Here is a 19,139-nt window from a genome sequence, read left to right on the forward strand (position 1 = left end):
AAATATTATACAACAGAAATTGATAATCTAGATGAACTGGCAATTTTAACATGTACAGGTCCTTTATTTAAACATTTATTTCTTTCAAATCTTTATCATTAGTATACAAAGTAACTAGTTATTTATAATTTACAAATAAAATTTGTTTTAATAATAATAATAATATTTAAAAAATTCTTGCACATATTATTAAGTATTTAGTTTTTGGGATGTTTCTGTATTTGATGCCCTTGAGTATATACCAAAATGATTTAACCGACGCCAACGTAAATCCTCAGGATCTGGCGTTGGCGGAGCTGTGACACATTCTAAACTTAGTTGAAGAGCTTTTCTTAAATCATCATCTTCATCTACATCGTCCGTTACATTTGTTATATGAGCTGTTTTATTATCATTATAAAGGTCTAATCTCAATTTAAGAGACTCATCGATATCATCGTTTGTATTATTTTCTAAATTTAATTGGAGTGCCCCTTGCAACTCTGAATTTTCTGGTACATGTCTGGTACATACATGTCTGGTACATGTAGTCGACATTGTATTATTAGTTAAAGCTGTAGTAGCAGGTGTTCTTGTTGAATCAAAAGCAATTGGTACTTTAACTTCTCCTAGAGCAAGGGCAGCTTTTAAGAGTTCGTCTTCTTCTTTAGTACCCAGGCGATAACCCTTTATTTCTGTTCTTAAAGTAGTTTTTGTGTTTCCTTTTGATACAGCCACTACTGGATTTCTTATAAGAACATCTTCTGCAGGACATTGAGGAAGTGTACCAATAACAATAAAAATAGCATAACCTATAAAAAAATGTGAAATTTTGTATTTACATTTCTACTTATCTTTAATGTATTCCACTTACCTTCTTGCATCAATTGAGCTAAATACATTGCAAGATAAGTGTCTGATATAAGTTGTGGCCCATTTAGCATTGAATTTAAATTAAACCATTGTTTTCCAATTTTTCTAATTGTAAACCAATGACCTTTGTAGTTACAAATATATGCTTTCATCTGTCTAAAAGTTGTATCTATTTTTATTATACATTTATTATAAACTACAAATTGTGATATAAAAAATGTTAAAACAGATATTCTTTTTGTTGCATGATGCAACAAAAAATATCTTAATTAATGATGACACTGATGTAAAGCAAATAAAAGCTATACAAATAATCTTTAAAATATATGAAATCAAAAAGTGAAAGAATGAATAATAACCTACGAAGGATCTTTTTGTGCCAGTAAAGATGCTGACTCTGAACTGTTATATGGGACCAATTCTAATCCCCAAACTTTTAATGCACTGCTAATAACTTGAACTGAGAAATATCCACTGTCATCCATATTTTCTGATGGTTGCTAGGCAAAACAATTAATGCACTTTACCATATATAAGGTTAAAAATTTCCATTAGTTTGTAAAATAAAATAGATTTGTGCAATGTAATCTGTAATCAAAAATATGTTTACAATGTAGAAATACTCACCTCTAAAAAAAGTTTATAATCTTCGCTATCGATACCAGACTCTGCCATTCTTATTCTTTCCTCTTCATCCATTTGGTGACCAAAATTAGCTAAGTCCACTGCATTAAAGTATGGTCCTTGCAAAAGTGCATTTAAACAATGTTGTGCGCACAAATATCCTTCTTGCTGTAATAAATTATTTCGTTATTATGACACAGATACAAAAAGACCATTAGATTTTTCTTCGCGCGTATTATGATCTACCTTTTCGTGAAATATGGTTTCCATTTTACCAGTATTTTTTCAACGTAATGTGTGAAACATACAAACATTAAGTAGATATCAAGACGTTATACGATAAACAATCTTAAAAGATTTCTATGACTAAACGTCATCCACAAAAATATTTTTTGGTTATAACCAAAACTACATAAAATGTAGTTAGAGACGTATCGTCGTGTTGTACGATTTCTATCTACAGTGTTGCCATCTTATAACAGATACATATACATATTCAATATAGTGAAATTGCACGTCTTAGCATTGTATTTGCGAACCGAATATTATTTAATGAACTTCAACAAAATTTTAAGTATTTATCATTAAAACTGATAAAAATTATCATTGATTGTACGATATTTATTATATTTGTTTCATGTGCAACTGAATAAAAAATTATAATAATATAAATATTGATTGTTCTTTTAAAATTAAATATATATCAAATTCTTATCTTGGAATCCTTATTTACTTTAAATATTATTTATGACAATAATAAATTTCTTATTCAAGTATTAAACCTTTCATAGTAAAGTTGTAAAACGTTCTACAAGTGCAAATGCGAAACAATATTCTTAATAAAATATTTAATTACACGTGGTAGATTAATCATGCGTATCATCTTATATAATTATATCAATTTGATATCAAATCTTTTCTCCGATTGGTTGAAATAACATTAATATACCTATTTATTCATGGAGGCATCTTTAAGCTCCATTAAAGGAAACCTTAAGCTAAATACATACAAAATACACGCGACGGATTGCATCAAAGCACTGAATATACGACTCTAAACGACAAGAAGCACCAGGAACTATGAAATTATTATTCAAGGGCTTTGGTCGAATTTGAGCCTTGTCTGCTACCACGGCATAGAAAAGGATACCGAATATCGAGTACCGAATACCAACGAAGGGAATCCGAAGGAAAGTAGGAAATCGCGAGTGTATCGGAAAGGAAAGTACTCGTATTCGCGAGTGTATTGCCGGCATAACGCGCGGATTAGAGAGAAGGTCGAGGTACATTGGAGAATACGACGGCGTCGACGACCTGTAGGAGACGACACCTGCTTTGCTCGAAACGAGAGACCGGAGAGACACGGTGACGGCGGGGGCGGCCATACTCAAACAACCGCCGAACGAAGTGCGCGGCACAACGCAGAAATGAGACGATAATAAAACCGTATTATATCGTTCGTAGACGGCCTGGGGACGAGGTGTAACGGGTATAAGTGCCTCCATTGGTACGTAAAGAAAAGAATTTACGAAAGGAAGTGAAAACGGAAGTGTGGAGAGTGGAAAGAAAAAGAGGAAAGCGGCCCGACGAATCGAGGCGCAGGGAACGGTATGAGTGCGAAGACGGACGTGAACAGGCGGGTCCTAGCGATTCAGGCCAAGAAAAAAAGGCACAAGCCAAGCAAGCGGAAAGGAAAGGGAAATTCTCAGGGTGAATCAGAGACACCAGGAGCTCAATGCTCGAAGACACCAGCCGTTCGACCAGTACAAGGACCAGATTTCTACTTCGGAAAGAGGTACCCGATTTATCTTCAATGTGTCATATCGTTTTGTGTTGACTTTTCTTGGTGACAGTTCACAATTAAAATAAATCTCTTTGGTTCTGTTAATTTCGGTATTGAACGCACTGTCGATTTCTCTCTGCAGTTTAACGATGATAAATCATTGTTAGTGAATGGTTCAAAGAGTATTAAGGAACGTGCAAACGAATATGTTCTCGGACAATGTTATTTTGTCATCAAATAATTCCAGTTGCATGAAGAAGACACGATTGGGATGAGCACTTTTTTAAGAGAACTAAACTCAAATTGTAAATGCTAACGAGTATAAACAAAATATATAGACAATAAGGGTATTTAGCCAATCACTTCCATGAAAAGTAACTTCAGACTAAAATTTAAATGTTATTGAATTAAATAAGTCATTTTTTAAAATTAATGTAATTTGATTTTCAAAATTTCAAAATTAGCAACAATAATACCATACACATTGCATAATATTAGAAACAAGACAATGGTTAGGATTCCTCTTGCAAACATAATGCAACACAATTTTTTACACGTGTCTCTTCCAAAGTTATATTACTTTTATCTATCTAATTATAATATTATTTGTTTTATTAATTGTGAAATCAAGCAATTAAATTTAGTTTCATTTGAATGCTTAATTCAGCTGTATCCTCACCTTATTAACAACAATGCTTGTTTCTTTTCATAAGGCTCAAAAGCTTAAAAAATATGTTTTAGGTTTTCATTTTGTAATTCATGTTTTCTTCTCTTTTCATTTTTTAAATGGAACTTATAGACTGGAACCATGCCATAGCTCAAGTAATGAAACAATAGAGGATGATGACGAGGTATACAGTACCGAAGATGAAGAGCAAGAGGATAGCAGTGATTATTGCAAAGGGGGATATCATCCTGTTAAAATAGGGGATTTATTTCAAAATCGTTATCATGTAACGCGTAAACTTGGTTGGGGTCATTTTTCAACAGTATGGCTCTGCTGGGATTTACAGGTATGCATATAATTTAGCAAACAGTATTTTCATGATTGTTAAATTCATGAAGGGAATGTCTTGAAATATGTTCTGCAGGATAAACGATTTGTGGCACTTAAAGTGGTAAAATCTGCATCCCATTTTACTGAAACTGCATTGGATGAAATTAAATTATTGAAAGATGTGCGTGATATAGATCCTAGTGATCCTAAACGCAATAAAACCGTCCAGTTGCTCAATGATTTCAAGATCAGTGGCATTAATGGTCTGCATGTTTGCATGGTATTTGAAGTGCTTGGAGATAATCTTCTTAAATTGATCATCAAATCCAACTATAGAGGAATTCCAAGGAACAATGTTAAACGTATCATCAGACAAGTTCTTGAAGGTCTTGATTACCTTCATAATAAATGTAAGGCAATTGTGAAAACCTGTTCAGTATTTAGCCTTACTTTATTAGGCAGTATTTGTGCGATTGTATGAACAAATTATTTGAGTATAATGTAAACTTAAAACAATTTAAATTATGTTGAAAGAATTATATTTAAACTATTGGAATTATATTAAAGTAAACTGCTGTTCTAAAATATTTTTTTTTCAGGTAAAATTATTCATACAGACATAAAACCTGAAAATGTTCTTATTTGCGTCGATGAAGCTTATATACGAAAGTTAGCTTGCCAAGCTACAGAGTTGCATTCTCTTGGAATGAAATTGCCAGTATCGTTAATTTCAACTGCACCAAAGGAATTCCAAGAGCCTACTCCTAACTCTAAAATGTCAAAGAATAAAAAGAAGAAACTGAAGAAAAAAGCCAAACGCCAAAATGAACTATTAAAGAAACAAATGGAACAGATTGAAGAACTCGAAGAGCAAAATAAACTAGCAAATAGCACAAGAGAAAATGGAGAAGTAGAAACAAATAGTCCTGATCAAGATATAAATACAGAAAGTATAGAAGATAATACTGAAAGCAAAGGTTCACCTGATATTTCAGAACCATTTGTACCTTCATTGCACATTAATGGTGTGGATAGTTTAGCAGGTGGAGAAAAAGTAGAAAATCAATTATCTCAACAATCTGAGAAAATGGATAATGCAAACTTATGTGACGTAGAAAAAAGTTGTGGTGAAGGGGTATTACCACCTGATCATGAAGATGCAGATGAATGTAGCGAAGGTAAAACATTAAAAAAACAAAAACTTGTATGATTATAATTAATTGCATTACTTTTCTATTTCTTTTACAGGTCGTAATTTACAACCACCTGAGAGTAAACAATTAAAACGAGCATCCGTAGCTCCTTTAGATCCTGCCATAGTGGAGTGCGATGTTGAAGTGAAAATAGCAGACCTCGGTAACGCTTGTTGGGTCCACAATAAATTCACAGATGATATTCAAACTCGTCAATATAGATCATTAGAGGTATTACTAGGATCAGGGTATGACACTTCCGCGGATATATGGTCCACTGCCTGTATGGCGTTTGAATTAGCAACTGGTGACTATCTTTTTGAACCACATACTGGTAAAGATTATTGCAGGTAAGTTTCGATGTTTTCTCGAACTCATTATTTTAAAAACAACTTTCGTATTTGTGAAAATAGTACTTTAAAATGTATTTTATTTATTACAGAGACGAAGATCATTTAGCACATATTATTGAATTGCTTGGAGAAATACCAAGACGTATCGCCTTCTCAGGCAAAAACTCAAAAATGTACTTTAATAAGAAAGGGGAATTAAAACACATTACTGGATTGAAACCTTGGGGACTGTACGAGGTGCTTACAGAAAAATATGATTGGTCGCCAAGAGAAGCACGCGAGTTTGAGGAATTCCTAACTCCGATGCTCGAATTTGACCCAATTATGCGAGCTACAGCAGCAGACTGCCTGAAACATCCGTGGCTGCAAATCAAAAAGTGATCGTGTTTTTTATCAGTTTATCTTTAAATTCTTCAACTCTAAACTTTTACCATCCTGATATAATCATAAGTCGAGAGTGTGACAAGAAGCAACGGCAACCTGCGGGTGTCAGGTTCTTTCATATTATATACAATATTTTATTCCATACATTTAAATGCATTGTTATTAAAAACGGATACAATAAAATTATTTAATATTTAATATACACAAATAAATTGTAATATATATGTGCATATATATATACGCACGTACGCGCGCGCACACATTGTTATAGAATTCAAAATTATTATAAACTTATAAACTGTTACGATTCAGAAAAGTTATTTTTACCCTTTTAACTGACTATAATTTGATTTAATTATCATTTACGTCTGAATTGTTATATGTAGTTTTAAGTGACGAAGAAGAAACAAAATTCGAAAATTAATGAAGAAGAAAGAGCTTGATACATTCCGTTAAATTTCCTATGGGTACGCTTCTGATTGTAACACTCTCGATAGTGGCTGCCTATTTGTGTATTTATAAATTTGTTAAATCATGTTTTTCATTTAGTAATGATATCTTAAATTAAAATTTCGTAGTACTTTATTATTTTACACGGTCATCGTTGTACTATCCTTTGTACTTGTCACTTAATTTATCATCAAGTATCCCAAGAGTCATGGGACCTACTCATAATATACTTAAAAAATGGCAGGCACAATGTTATGCTACAATGAACACTAAAATTTTTATTATCATATTCTTTTTGTATTACGTCGATTAGTCGAAATTTGTTCATAGCAGATTTCTTCACTGTGATCTCTCCTTGTGCTTAACTAATATTCAGAAAAATAACGATTATTATTATTATCTTAATATCGATTAAAAGGAATAATACTCATTACTCATACGCCGGAACGTGTGTTTAAGGAACTGAATCTTTGTACAAATTCAATAAATGCAGAAATATGTATATCGTTAGTATAATTAAGAGTTGGTCGCCAGATTCTTGGTAGAACAACTAAATGATATCGATATTATTTGGAATAAGACAGTGCATACTCAGTTATAAGAATCAAATTAAAAATAAAATTTGATTTTTCTTCAATAATGCATAAATAAATTTTAAAGCATTTGAAATAATAAATTTTTCTTTTGCGTATACTATCGCAATAATATATACACTGTCTGATTTCGAATAATGGTCGAAGTATTGATTGTGGCACACACTTCCATTCGATTTATTATAAATTTCTTTATACTGCTAAAACATATATTATTATACATAATGTACAACTTAGAAGGAAGGAGGCGAGTTTCGTAACTGACACTTCAGTGAACATAAAATAATCGTACTTTCATAAAAGGATATTTGATGTTAAGTTCTGTGCGACCTTCTTTACTTCGAGCTGTTGACTGATTATTGAGCTCTCTGCCGATAAATTGTCTTCTATTTTATAACGAAGAAAGCGAAACAGTACGCTCAATAGATATTCAACGTTACAAACATATTTGTATCGTTGATTTCTGTTTTATGCTTCCGAACGAATGTTCTGTTTCGCTTTGCCTGCCAGTTTAAGATCGTTTCACTGAAAAGGTATGAATGGTCGAAAGCATTTCATACGCAATGGGTGGAGACGCTTACGAACAGTATTGTATTAAATGATCAGTACATTTATTCCGGGTAAAAGAGGAGAACTTTTATTTTAAAACAAAAAGACGGAACTGTTTCATATGTCAAATTCAATATAACTTAATTTTCTCTGAAAGAGTTTAAAAATTGATGTGCCTTCTTAACAGAATTATTTTAAAGATTCGTGTATCGTTTTACACAAAATAAGAGATACTAACAAATTATTGTTAATTTTTCAATTCGGAAAATAATAAAATTTGTTATGTATACCGTAAATAAAAGTACCTCTTCTACCCGTACTATAATTGACGAAACTTAAACTCATATATGCAAGACCATGTTTAAACAAATCTTTTCGTTTCGAAATATACTCTCGTCTAACTTTTCCCTCGTAACCATGCGACCCCACCGTAATTACGACCTTGGGACTGATGATGGCAATCGTGTTGAATTTGTACAGTGGAAGTTATATAGTAGATATATATATATATTATATATATATATATACCGGTATTATTTTATGAAACGCGACCAGTGAAATCCGAACTACAAGAATGACAGCAGTACAAGGACACGAATTATCGCAAAGAAAGAAACGCTTTCAAACACGTCTCGAGCTTTTCGCCTGACCGTCCTTATTGCTGATCTAATTACCAATCATCGCATGATTGTATGTCAACAATAATTTTACGCTGTGACGAAAATGTATAATAGAATGTTATTGTTACCAACGATGGGGAACAGATCGTTATCATGATGGACGGTAACTTCCAATCGTACAACGATTCGTATTGTTACGACAAACGAACGATTGGTTACTTTTACCGATGTTTTAATGGATTTCAAGGACGAGCGATTTCATCGCGTAGCCGGACATTAACGATTATACATACCGACGATATATAAATATATATATACGTATACATATATACATAGAGTATAAATCGAACGACAATTTACGTAGGTGTGATTCGCTGCTTGGCGCTAGGTTAGTTAGGATGAAATTAAGAAACATTAACAGTAAAAAAAAAATGTGTATAGCTTGATGTACGAGTCCCCTGCCCCCTGCCCCCCTCTAATGTCCGAGCAAGCAAAATTGTATTCGTTGCATCGAAACTTGAAGGCTCGATACGCATAGTTTTCTTTTATCAACGATAACAGAGTGATTTTCACGCACGCGGAGCGCGAAGATCCGATGAAAAAATAACTCGTTTCTGAGAAGACACGACTTGTACAGGGGACCCAAATTCGAAACATTTCCAGACATTATATTTCGATCGGCAGAACCGATCATACGCCACACGAACATACGACAAAGTGGTTTATTTACAAATTGCATGGAATTGCCGACAGACAATGATGATTTCTGCTTTGTTCTCAAATTAAGCCACCATGGGTGTCTTTGAGAAACCTGAACATCGTTTCTTTCTCTGATTTGCTGTTATTGAAATAAAATTGATTAGTTATAGGGAATGATCATCATCCCTTACATTGGATGTAAAAGCTATTAATGCACTTTAAACAGTGTCGGTACCAAGAAAATGCATGTAAAAATGACAAGACAGAAATTTCGAGATCTATGATGTACGATTTTTGTAATATTACGAAATTCGGAAATATGGGATGATTGGATGAGCAAAAACCGATTAAGAGAAGAAATCTGGCGTTTGACAAAGCAAAAGAAAAGCAGAAAAGATTTCAAACGAACACCAAGTTATACTACGTAAGTTATGTGGCGTGTGTAACGCGTGTCTATGAGATACTGTAAATATTGAAAAGTATATTGGGGGGTTTTACACATTTTTAGACTGGAGCGTCTGCATTATAAACTTCGACGATTTAGACGAATGCTCGAAAGAACACGCTCTAACGGATTATACGCGATGAATAACGACCACTCGATCGGATTTATAATCCCTTGGAGCTTTTCTGTAATAAATCGATGAGATCGGGGTATAATATTCTAATCTTACTGATTGGTACATAGTTATACTGATCGTAGCGTTATAGCGATCATTTAACTCTGCATGCTTAGCCGATTTGCTCGATGTTGTACATACACACAATGTACCGTACTGAGCATTAATAAAAATATAACTATCGATAAAAATGCATATAGACGCTCATGATACGTGATCATTTTTAGAACATTATTGGATGGTAATTCAATGCGCAAGTAATAATTTGAGCAGAGAATGTGTATAACTTAAATTGACTGGAGCATTGAGAAATGAGAGGCAAGTCTGCCATGCTTTTAGACAATACTTGAATATTAGTAAAGTGAGTAATAATGTTTATCGATGTATTAATGTTGGATAAATAGAATTTGAACTATGACAGGATCAAAGAAAAATACGCATTTAATAACGAAATAAAAATAAATGCTCCCTCTCCCTTCTATGAAGAATAATCATACAAAGTTTGCGCATTGTACATTATTTTCATTGGAATTCGATCGCGCTAATAAACCTTTTCTTTTTTGTGTTGATTTTGAATACCCCTCTATGTGATATATTTTCATGCCGGTATAAAGAAAAGTGTATCGTGTAATTAAGAATTACTTCTATATACGTCTACACATACCATCGCATTATATGTATATACACACGCGCGCGATCGAATAGAAATACCGCAAAAGAAAAACCATTTGTAGCAGCAAACGCATTATAAGGTTATAAGAAACTGTTATTTATAAACAAACATGCCTCATGCTCCAGTCACTCGATGTACGACCAGATGAGGCATAAAAAGAAAACGTAGGACATAATAAAGTAGCAATAACGAATCGAACAAATAAACGGATTTGATGTTTAGACGCTGCCTCCGTTATGTGCCCTGCCGCAGAAAAATAAGATAACAGACCCATGTACCCACCTCCCGAGATCGGTATATGATATCAAAAATAAATTCACATTAAAATAAAACGAACAGTATGTTTTTTTTCTTTTTTTACCTCTACCACAGCCTCCAATCAATTTAACAAAGAAATCTTTCTTTCTTCAGGATGAACTATTTATTGTATAAACTATATCACTCTTATTGTCTATATACGAATATAATCGATGTTTTCTTACATTATAAAAAATCGTAGCCACCACTAAATTATACATTAAATTGAAAGATTTCATTATTACTTTCGTGTTATTTGGGGATAAAGACAATGTATTAAACTATATACATTGTATGTACTAAAAATGTTGAAGAAAATCTTAATAAATATATTATTACAGTATAATATACATATAAATGTCAAAAATATATAACGTCAACAATATATATTTTAAATCATTTTTCAGAATTTAAAAGATCAAACTTATATCAACTTGTAATAATTTTGGTATATGTGCTATATATACCTATATTCCTTTTATGAAATTAAGCTTATTAAACTTATTAACATTAAGTTTTTAGTGCCATATGAATCTTATACTGTATACAAATATTTGTCACATGATATGCAGCATGACAGGTGTGTAAAGATTAATATACATCGTTTTCTTTGTGCAGAAATTTAAATCTTCAAAGTATCACATGTTTCTCCACTTTCTTAACGTTGCTTATAACTAATTAAATAAAAAGAATCTAAATAATACTTACTCTTTTATTTGATACTCATAGTATCAAATAGTAGTTTTGAAATTATAATTTACACTTAATACTTTTATATATTCTATATAGCATATAATAAAATAGTCATACTGTTCCATTTCATTGTTTTTTACCAAAAGATACGAAGCCCATACATAATTATCGTTTAATTGCAGCTTAGTTGCAATTAATAAATTTGGATAGAGTAATAAATTATTTTAACAAAACTACATTTTGCACTAACGCGTCAACAATCTCGTAATTTTCAAATTGTACGATTAATTATGTTAGCATGTAGGCATTTAAATTTTTCTTCACAAGTCTAATATTAATAATGCCATGTTAACCTCTACAACATAATATTCATGTATATATATAACAGACATATTTTAGTACATTAGTACTTTTAACTGTCGAAACAATTCATCCAATTTACTTATATAAATTTGACTATTAATTTTACCAATCCTCGTCCTCTCTGTAAATTAATTGCAAATTGATTAATTATTTAAACTCTTAATGCACATAAGATACAACCCCTCACCAACAATAAGCCCTGAGAGCAAAGCAACTGTCATGAATACTAAATAATTCTGGCCAGTACTTTTTATAACCACACAACCATTACAAGATACGTTTTAAAGAGAATAGATCATTATTTTTCATTAATACCTTCATTCTCCTCTATAAAAATGCCTTATTACTTCCTAAAATATGTTTGTGAATGTGTACAAACTATGATTATTATTTGAATACAAATTGAAAAAATGACCAATTAATAAATAAACTTTAAAAATATACATTAAAATTGCATATTAAAAAACTGTACTTGCAATTGAAAAAAACATTTCCTTTAAATCATAGAGGGCATTATTATCAGTAAACGTTTATGTACATTCACATGTAAGCACAGCATTGATAGCACATGTAGCACACCACACGACAATAAATTAAATACTTAATATAGACCCGTGACTTGGCCGTCCTTTGTTTTGTTTTCCATGCACTTGGTTCCTACTTTCCCCAGATAAATTTATATTTAATTGCGCTGTTGACGCAGTAGTTACTTCATCATCTGATTCCATAGGACTAATTCGAATAGCTTGATACCATTGATTTGTTAAATCCGTCATTTGAGATTTACAATCTTTTAATTCTTGTTGAGTAAATCTTCTTGTGAAAAATGGAATAAAGAATTTTAAATCCCATCTTGCAAAACCACGAATTCGTGATTGGAGAAAAGATACTTCAATCTCTTCTTCTGTAAGCTCTGACAAATGTTCAGAATCTATTGTTTGCCCCTAAAATAAAAATATATCACATGAAATATATATATATATATTTTTCATACACATGTATTTATAAATCTATGTAAACATACCCATTCTCTAGTTTTACTGAGAGAAATTTCTTTGTCCTTTCTCTTTCTCCTACTATTATTCTTTTGTTTTTTTTCTGCTCTCAAAAACTTTAATAAAGGCATAGTGGAACCACCAAATATCAATGTTGTGAACAACACTATGATTAATGTAGTAGTAATAATTACATGACGTGTTTCATCACTAAAATCCAAGTGAAGTGATAAAGCATAAGAAATAGCACCACGTAAGCCACTAAACCACATTATAAACATCATTTTTCTAGTAATCTGATGTTCCCGAAAACGATTAACAAGAAGAGCTAGAGGAAAAATATTTGCTGCTCTACCAATAAGACACAGAATTATAGACCACACTACTAATGCTGGCTCAACCTATAATTGAAATAAAATAAAAATAAAAATATAATATACTACAGATACTGGATATAGTAGTTCAAGAGTATTATTTTACCCGATGTCTAAAGCTGAACAAAGCTAATCCCAAGTATGCAAACACACAAGTTTCAGCAATGAATGCCAAAGTTCTCATTGTCTGTTGCATTGTAATTTGCGTAACAGTTGATAAATTGAAATGTGTATAATGTGACATTACAATTCCATTAAACAAAATTGCCATAATACCTAAAATAAATTTTTGTATACTTCAATGTTAACAGTTTATTTCACTGTATTAAAAAATAGATTTATATATTTAAATTCTTACCAGATAATTGTATACCTTCTGCCAAAACATATGGTGCATAAGTAAATACCAACATAAGTCCAAATTCAAGAGAAGGGTTCTTTCTTAGATCCACATGTTTAAGTAATAATGCACTTATTAGAGCAAAGACAACTCCAATGCCCGCAGAAGCAAAAAACATAAGACAAAATCTATTTAAACCAAGGATAATGGCTTCACTAGTGGTTGATGCATTATTGGATTCTAATACAGATGTAGTTAATACAATGGAAATTGCATCATTTAAAATGGATTCTCCAAAAACTAACATATTCAATACTGGATCCACATCTAAAGCATGAAATATAGCTACAGTAGCAACTGGATCTACTGCTGATATTAATGATCCAAATGCAAAACTTTCCACAAAACTGAGTTTATATGCTACTTGAGCTAATCCCAACAAATAAATTCCAGCACCAATAACAAATGCTGATATTGCTGTACCAAATATAGCAAAAACTAAAATGCTACCAATATTTTGAAAGAAATTTCCTTTATGCAAATTATATCCTGATTCAAATATAATAGGTGGAAGGAGTACAAGGAAAAAAGCAGTTGGAGAAAAGGCTTCCTCCTTTTTCCAATTAGCTATATTTTGATTTGACATAAGATTGATGATCATACCAATAGCTCCTCCCAAAAAAACAATTACTACTGATTCTGGTAAATACTGAAAATTTGTTTGTAGCATAAGATGTATAAGTAAAATGCCTAATGCTAAAACACAAAGAACAAAAAATATGGACATAGAACTATTATGTTCTTCTTCTGCTGATCCCTTGTCGGGCAATACTGGTTCTGCTGGCATAATAGTTGTTGTGCTTGTATTTGTCGTATTACTAATATCTGAACTTTGCGATGGAACTGTGAAATCTGGTATAGAGCTTCCATTTTTATCATTAATGATATTTGTCGATACTGTGTTAACTCTTTCAGTGGTCTGATTATTAATGTCATGATCAGGTCGAATTGTACTCGTGGATGTATTTTGAGATTTAGTGTCTACTACGCTTGACACATTGGTATTTTGTTTTAAATCAAGGTTTCCAGATTTTACAGAAGTACTAGATTCTACTATATTTTCTTGCGTATCGGTTTGTAACGTGATATTCTTATTATCCGTGACATTTTCATATTTGAGGTTAAAACTTTCTTGCGTATACGACGCTGTAATACACGCACCAAAAACACAAAATATTATAAAAGGAGTGAAACTTCTATATGCGTGTTTATTATTAACTGAATACAAATTCATTTTTTAAAATATTTTTACATTATCACACGATACTTATGTTCGTCTTGCTCTAATCACTTTAACATTGCAATGACAGAGCACAGCTGATCACAGAGTATTTCGATATCTCGCTATGCTCACGTCAGCAATACGACACGTGGTAGTAAAAAAAACTGGTTATTTGGTTTTGTTCGAGACCGATGAATTCATAGAAATTATTTAAATTATTTTCTAAACTTATAATGAAAAAAAGCTAATATAATATATAAAAATAGTAAAAAAATTGAACTAAATAATAAACATCTATAAAATTGTAACAATTATATTTTAAGAAAATTTCTACTTTCATAAAAAAAGTTGTACTATATTAAACGGACGATTTTATTTATTATGATTATTCGTTACTTCTTTTCTATAGAAACAAATTCATTTTCATAACAATTTGGTAAACCATTGCGGCCAATTTCTGCTGTATGCACTGCATCTTTACCTAATCTTTGTTCAACTCCTTTCCAAGACCTATTATGTAAAAAGTCTGCCCCTGCTTTTCCAATTGCAACAACACCTAATAGAATTAAAATGACATTATTCGAATTTTAATGAATTTTTACTGTTTCATTTTTCTTATAACATGTAAATACCTGCTGAATTATTAATTGCCAAAGCATTCATATTATCTGAACATGGAGCATTTTCATCACAATTTCTAAGTTCACCAGTAATTAACGAAACATCCGAATTTTTTGTTGCTTTAAATTCAATATAATTCATTCCTCCAGGAAGTATTTGTCTAAAATCCATACAATACTCAGTGTATAATTCTCTTGAACTATTGAATGCTAATTCTACTTCATAAGGCATAAGTATTGGTTTCAAGAATTCTCTAGAATCAAATACTTCATTTTCAGGACATGTTATTACAACAAAAGCATCGATCTGTAAATATATAATGCATTTTTAGAGTATCAATCTTAATTAATATCTCTGCTGTTAGTATCCAACATACCTCTGGAAAATTAGCAAGTTTTGTTGGATTGATTTTACCAACGCTTAAAATATAAGATTTTTTGTTCTTTTTTTTAAGAATATTTTTAACCATTGTTATTATTTTAAGGTAATCTTTAATACCTAATGTAGCTACAACAATACCAACAACATTTGCATCTTTCAATTTTTCAATTAAGAACCTTCTTCTTTTTAACCATGGTGTATTTAAAGCATGAAACTCAATGACATTACTGTTATCAAAATAGTACCATTTTTTTGCAGGAATTGTTATAGCTAATATAGTGAATGTTTTTCCATCACTTCCAAGGAAAAATGCTTCATAATCCTCTATTTTATATTCTTTCTCTAATTTAAAACTTCTGCCTAAGATTACTGTAGATGAAATATCAGTTGTATCTGTGAATTCTACATTGGATGTACAGTTTAATGAGGAAAAAATCAGATTTTTGTAAATGGGATTCAATATTTCATGTATGCTTTCTGCAATTAAAATATGTTTATGGTTTAATGAATTGAATCGAGTATTGCAATATTTTTTTCTTTAATACTATTGAAGAACTTACCAATTTTATGTGCATACGCAACATCATAAAAAAATAAAATTCTCTTGGATCTATCCTCAAAACTAAATTTAAATTTGTCAATAACTTTTGTTATGTCAATTTTTTCCTTAGGTAAAACATGATATACAGGTAATCGAGCAGTAGGATTTAAACAAGCATGACCAAAATGTATTATACTATCTGCACAAATATGTTGAGCTGCTATTTCATCAACACAGCAACTACCACAAGTAGTATCTCCCAAAATGTATACTTTTTTATTGATACGGTTTTCCAGACGCAATGCTACTTCTACAGAATCAATCAAAAGATTATCAGGAAATTGTAGACACACCTGAAAGTATTCAATACCTATAAGGTTAACCTTTCTTTACATATTTATAACTATGCATTTATTCACCATGGAGTGTAATATATTATTTATATGACTTATTTGTCACATATTAATAAATGAAAATTTAATGACAGATACATGTAACCTTTATAATGTTTTTTTTTTATATTATTGAGGAAGTAGAATAGAATTGAAAATTAAATATTCCATTACAATTTAATTGTACAATTCTAGTTGATAAAATATCCGCCACATAGATAAAGCATTCAAACCTTATTTAAATTACACGCATCAACCCATTTGCCACATTTTTCCACATCGTAAGGATCATCTTCAATAGCATCGTTCATTTCACGTTTGGTGATTTTTACAGTTATTTCTGAAATCATACTGTTTCATGCATTAAATCTTACACATTACAAAAATTATTTACAAACAGGTACATTTGCACTTGTAATGAATACGTCAATGCATTGCAACACGTGTAATTACAAGTTTACTAGAAATCACGTAGACGTCGCTAATGTTATAGACCATCTTCACACACACATGCTTCTCATATTATTACAGTGCCCCGGAAAATAATATTAAACTTGAAATCTTTGATATTTTTGGCAATTTTTTCATACGAATAATTTGTTTAAATATTCAATAAATTATTCTTTGAATATTATTCATTTTTTTTTTACAAATTTTGTCTAATTTCTATTCACGGTTATTATTAACTTTACAATATATAACATTTTTATTTCAACTTACCTTTGAAATATTTTTGTACAATAATATTAAAAAATCATAGAAATGGATATAATTTAAATAAATGTAAAGTATTTAAAACTGAGTTTTGATATTTGTTCGATGTACTTAGGTCTTTTTCTCAATGTACACACAACTGGATATTATTTCATTTCCATTTCTTAAATTTTTTAAGTAATTTTAAAAGCATTAATTGAATTCGTTTAAAAGCAAATATCATAGTGTACCTACAAATGGAAAATGTTAATCTGAAATAGAAATGTTAATTTGTAATTACTACTATAAATATTAATTATTATTTATTTCACCATGATCCAGTTTGAATTAATTTTGTATTCTTTGGTATATTCTGAAATGTAGGTACACACATAAAACATGCAATTTTATATAAGATAGACATTGTTTAAAGCACATTCAAGCATTTGTTAAAAAATGCCTTACTGTACAAATATTAAATTATACATCAGTTCATGGAAATTATATAGTTTGAAGAAAAGATGCAACTAATAATGCTTCATTATATTACAAATGCACACAATTCTACTCGAAATACAATAAATTATTTGAATAATGTAAAATACTCAACAATTTTATGTGCCTCTACAGTATTGAAATACTGTATGCCTGACAGGGTAAAAAAGTTTACTGAACATTCTCTCATAAGGCACCTAAATTTGTGATTAAAATGGAATATCAATAATTCCATGATAACGTGATAGGAGAGGAGTTGTTCATTACAAGATGTTCATGATTTCTAAAATCATGTAATTGATAGTAATAATTACATTTTATCGTGTTAACCACTTTGACTTCACTCTCGTCAGGCATTTTACGCTATCATGTAGAAGTGTCAGTACTGGAAATGAAATTTCATGCTGCAAACTGAAATCTTAACATAGACAAGGATAAAAATATTTTCATACACGTACTCGTGAAATATCGGCAATTTATTAGGATCAAAAGAACTTTAGCATATCCAAATTTTAAAATCTTTGAAGAATTCATTAAGTCACGATTGCCGTCGAGAGTGTAATTGAATATTATGTACAAATGATTATTTCTTATTGTAATACATTACATAGTTTCTGCTTGATTTTCTGTATATACGTCAGTCTTGGATTGCTTTTGCCAAAAACATTTCATTGCCTCTGTGTATAGAGAGCTATCATGAATTTATGTGGGAAAAGGATGCAAAAATACAGCCACATAACTAAATTTTTCTTGCAAAAGCACTGTTGGTGATGAACAATTATTCTTGTAATTCACGAGACATTTAGAAAATGATTAACTCAGACCACAGTTCTGTATGTGTAATTTACTGTTTAAAAAATCTGCATTCATTATTTGACATATTATCATTGAGTGAATCAAAGTTACGAGTCAGGTGTAGATACAAGATATATTAGTCATCAACTATGTAAAAAATAAAAAGGCACATATAGAAAGATCTGCTTTCTAAGTCTTACTCACCGGTTATCTATCATTTGCTTAAAATGTTACCAATGTGGGATTACCCTTTTTCCACACATGTGCTCTCTACACATGTACTCATCATTTACCCAGATCTATTGTGATTTTACGTGATGACAAAAAAGTTGTAAAATACTATATCTACTTAAAAAATGTTTGCCAGTTTGATTTTGCGTTTTAACATTTAAGACTGCATATACATTAAATAGAAATGAATTCAAATTAATATAGAGGATTTATGTTCCCTTTTCACCTTATATATCATTTGCCTTCTATGTTTTTC

The 19,139-nt window shown here is 30.9% G+C and overlaps 4 protein-coding genes across 6 annotated transcripts; 1 reads left to right on the forward strand and 3 right to left on the reverse strand.

Moving 5' to 3' along the window:
• Positions 1-59: 59 nt before the first annotated feature.
• Positions 60-1,900, reverse strand: LOC143342912 (ataxin-3). Of its 2 annotated transcripts, none has more exons than XM_076767237.1 (5): positions 1,723-1,900; positions 1,480-1,644; positions 1,216-1,352; positions 854-1,008; positions 60-743 (listed from the first exon to the last, which is right to left on the reverse strand). In XM_076767237.1, the coding sequence occupies exons 1-5, from the start codon at positions 1,744-1,746 to the stop codon at positions 190-192; spliced, it is 1,035 nt and encodes a 344-aa protein (XP_076623352.1). In that variant the 5' UTR covers positions 1,747-1,900; the 3' UTR covers positions 60-189. The 2 variants fall into 2 exon arrangements, with proteins under 2 accessions (XP_076623352.1, XP_076623350.1); XM_076767235.1 differs by having other exon boundaries at positions 60-791; positions 1,723-1,898.
• A 650-nt stretch (positions 1,901-2,550) lies between these two features.
• On the forward strand, positions 2,551-10,180 carry Srpk (SR splicing factor protein kinase). Its single transcript, XM_076767233.1, has 6 exons — positions 2,551-3,271; positions 4,059-4,272; positions 4,351-4,666; positions 4,856-5,434; positions 5,505-5,799; positions 5,892-10,180. Exons 1-6 carry the CDS (start codon positions 3,087-3,089, stop codon positions 6,181-6,183), a joined length of 1,881 nt encoding a protein of 626 aa, XP_076623348.1. The 5' UTR covers positions 2,551-3,086; the 3' UTR covers positions 6,184-10,180.
• Positions 10,181-10,920: 740 nt separating this feature from the next.
• On the reverse strand, positions 10,921-14,765 carry Nhe1 (Na[+]/H[+] hydrogen exchanger 1). Of its 2 annotated transcripts, none has more exons than XM_076767231.1 (5): positions 13,471-14,765; positions 13,219-13,388; positions 12,768-13,139; positions 12,356-12,687; positions 10,921-11,864 (listed from the first exon to the last, which is right to left on the reverse strand). In XM_076767231.1, exons 1-5 carry the CDS (start codon positions 14,744-14,746, stop codon positions 11,846-11,848), a joined length of 2,169 nt encoding a protein of 722 aa, XP_076623346.1. In that variant the 5' UTR covers positions 14,747-14,765; the 3' UTR covers positions 10,921-11,845. The 2 variants fall into 2 exon arrangements, with proteins under 2 accessions (XP_076623346.1, XP_076623345.1); XM_076767230.1 differs by having other exon boundaries at positions 12,345-12,687.
• Positions 14,766-15,122: 357 nt separating this feature from the next.
• On the reverse strand, positions 15,123-17,634 carry Dph2 (Diphthamide biosynthesis 2). The gene is made up of 5 exons (XM_076767234.1): positions 16,903-17,634; positions 16,297-16,630; positions 15,732-16,213; positions 15,367-15,661; positions 15,123-15,290 (listed from the first exon to the last, which is right to left on the reverse strand). The coding sequence occupies exons 1-5, from the start codon at positions 17,017-17,019 to the stop codon at positions 15,127-15,129; spliced, it is 1,392 nt and encodes a 463-aa protein (XP_076623349.1). The 5' UTR covers positions 17,020-17,634; the 3' UTR covers positions 15,123-15,126.
• Between the last annotated feature and the right edge of the window lie 1,505 nt (positions 17,635-19,139).

The sequence above is a fragment of the Colletes latitarsis genome, chromosome 6 (assembly GCF_051014445.1).
Source record: "Colletes latitarsis isolate SP2378_abdomen chromosome 6, iyColLati1, whole genome shotgun sequence".
Lineage (NCBI taxonomy): Eukaryota > Metazoa > Arthropoda > Insecta > Hymenoptera > Colletidae > Colletes > Colletes latitarsis.

Coding starts and splice junctions, on each gene's coding strand:
- LOC143342912 (XM_076767235.1), bottom strand. CDS start 1,746: ATGGAAACCATATTTCACGAAAAG. Junction 1,353..1,479: donor ATTATAAACTTTTTTTAGAG/GTGAGTATTTCT, acceptor TGTTTTGCCTAG/CAACCATCAGAAAATATGGA. Junction 792..853: donor AGCTCAATTGATGCAAGAAG/GTAAGTGGAATA, acceptor ATTTTTTTATAG/GTTATGCTATTTTTATTGTT.
- Srpk (XM_076767233.1), top strand. CDS start 3,087: ATGAGTGCGAAGACGGACGTGAACAGGCGGGTCCTAGCGATTCAGGCC. Junction 5,435..5,504: donor TGCAGATGAATGTAGCGAAG/GTAAAACATTAA, acceptor TTTCTTTTACAG/GTCGTAATTTACAACCACCT. Junction 5,800..5,891: donor ACTGGTAAAGATTATTGCAG/GTAAGTTTCGAT, acceptor TATTTATTACAG/AGACGAAGATCATTTAGCAC.
- Nhe1 (XM_076767230.1), bottom strand. CDS start 14,746: ATGAATTTGTATTCAGTTAATAATAAACACGCATATAGAAGTTTCACT. Junction 13,389..13,470: donor AGAAGGTATACAATTATCTG/GTAAGAATTTAA, acceptor AATTTATTTTAG/GTATTATGGCAATTTTGTTT. Junction 11,865..12,344: donor AAGTCACGGGTCTATATTAA/GTATTTAATTTA, acceptor ATTAATTTACAG/AGAGGACGAGGATTGGTAAA.
- Dph2 (XM_076767234.1), bottom strand. CDS start 17,019: ATGATTTCAGAAATAACTGTAAAAATCACCAAACGTGAAATGAACGAT. Junction 16,631..16,902: donor ATGCGTGTAATTTAAATAAG/GTTTGAATGCTT, acceptor GAATACTTTCAG/GTGTGTCTACAATTTCCTGA. Junction 16,214..16,296: donor TGCGTATGCACATAAAATTG/GTAAGTTCTTCA, acceptor TTTTAATTGCAG/AAAGCATACATGAAATATTG.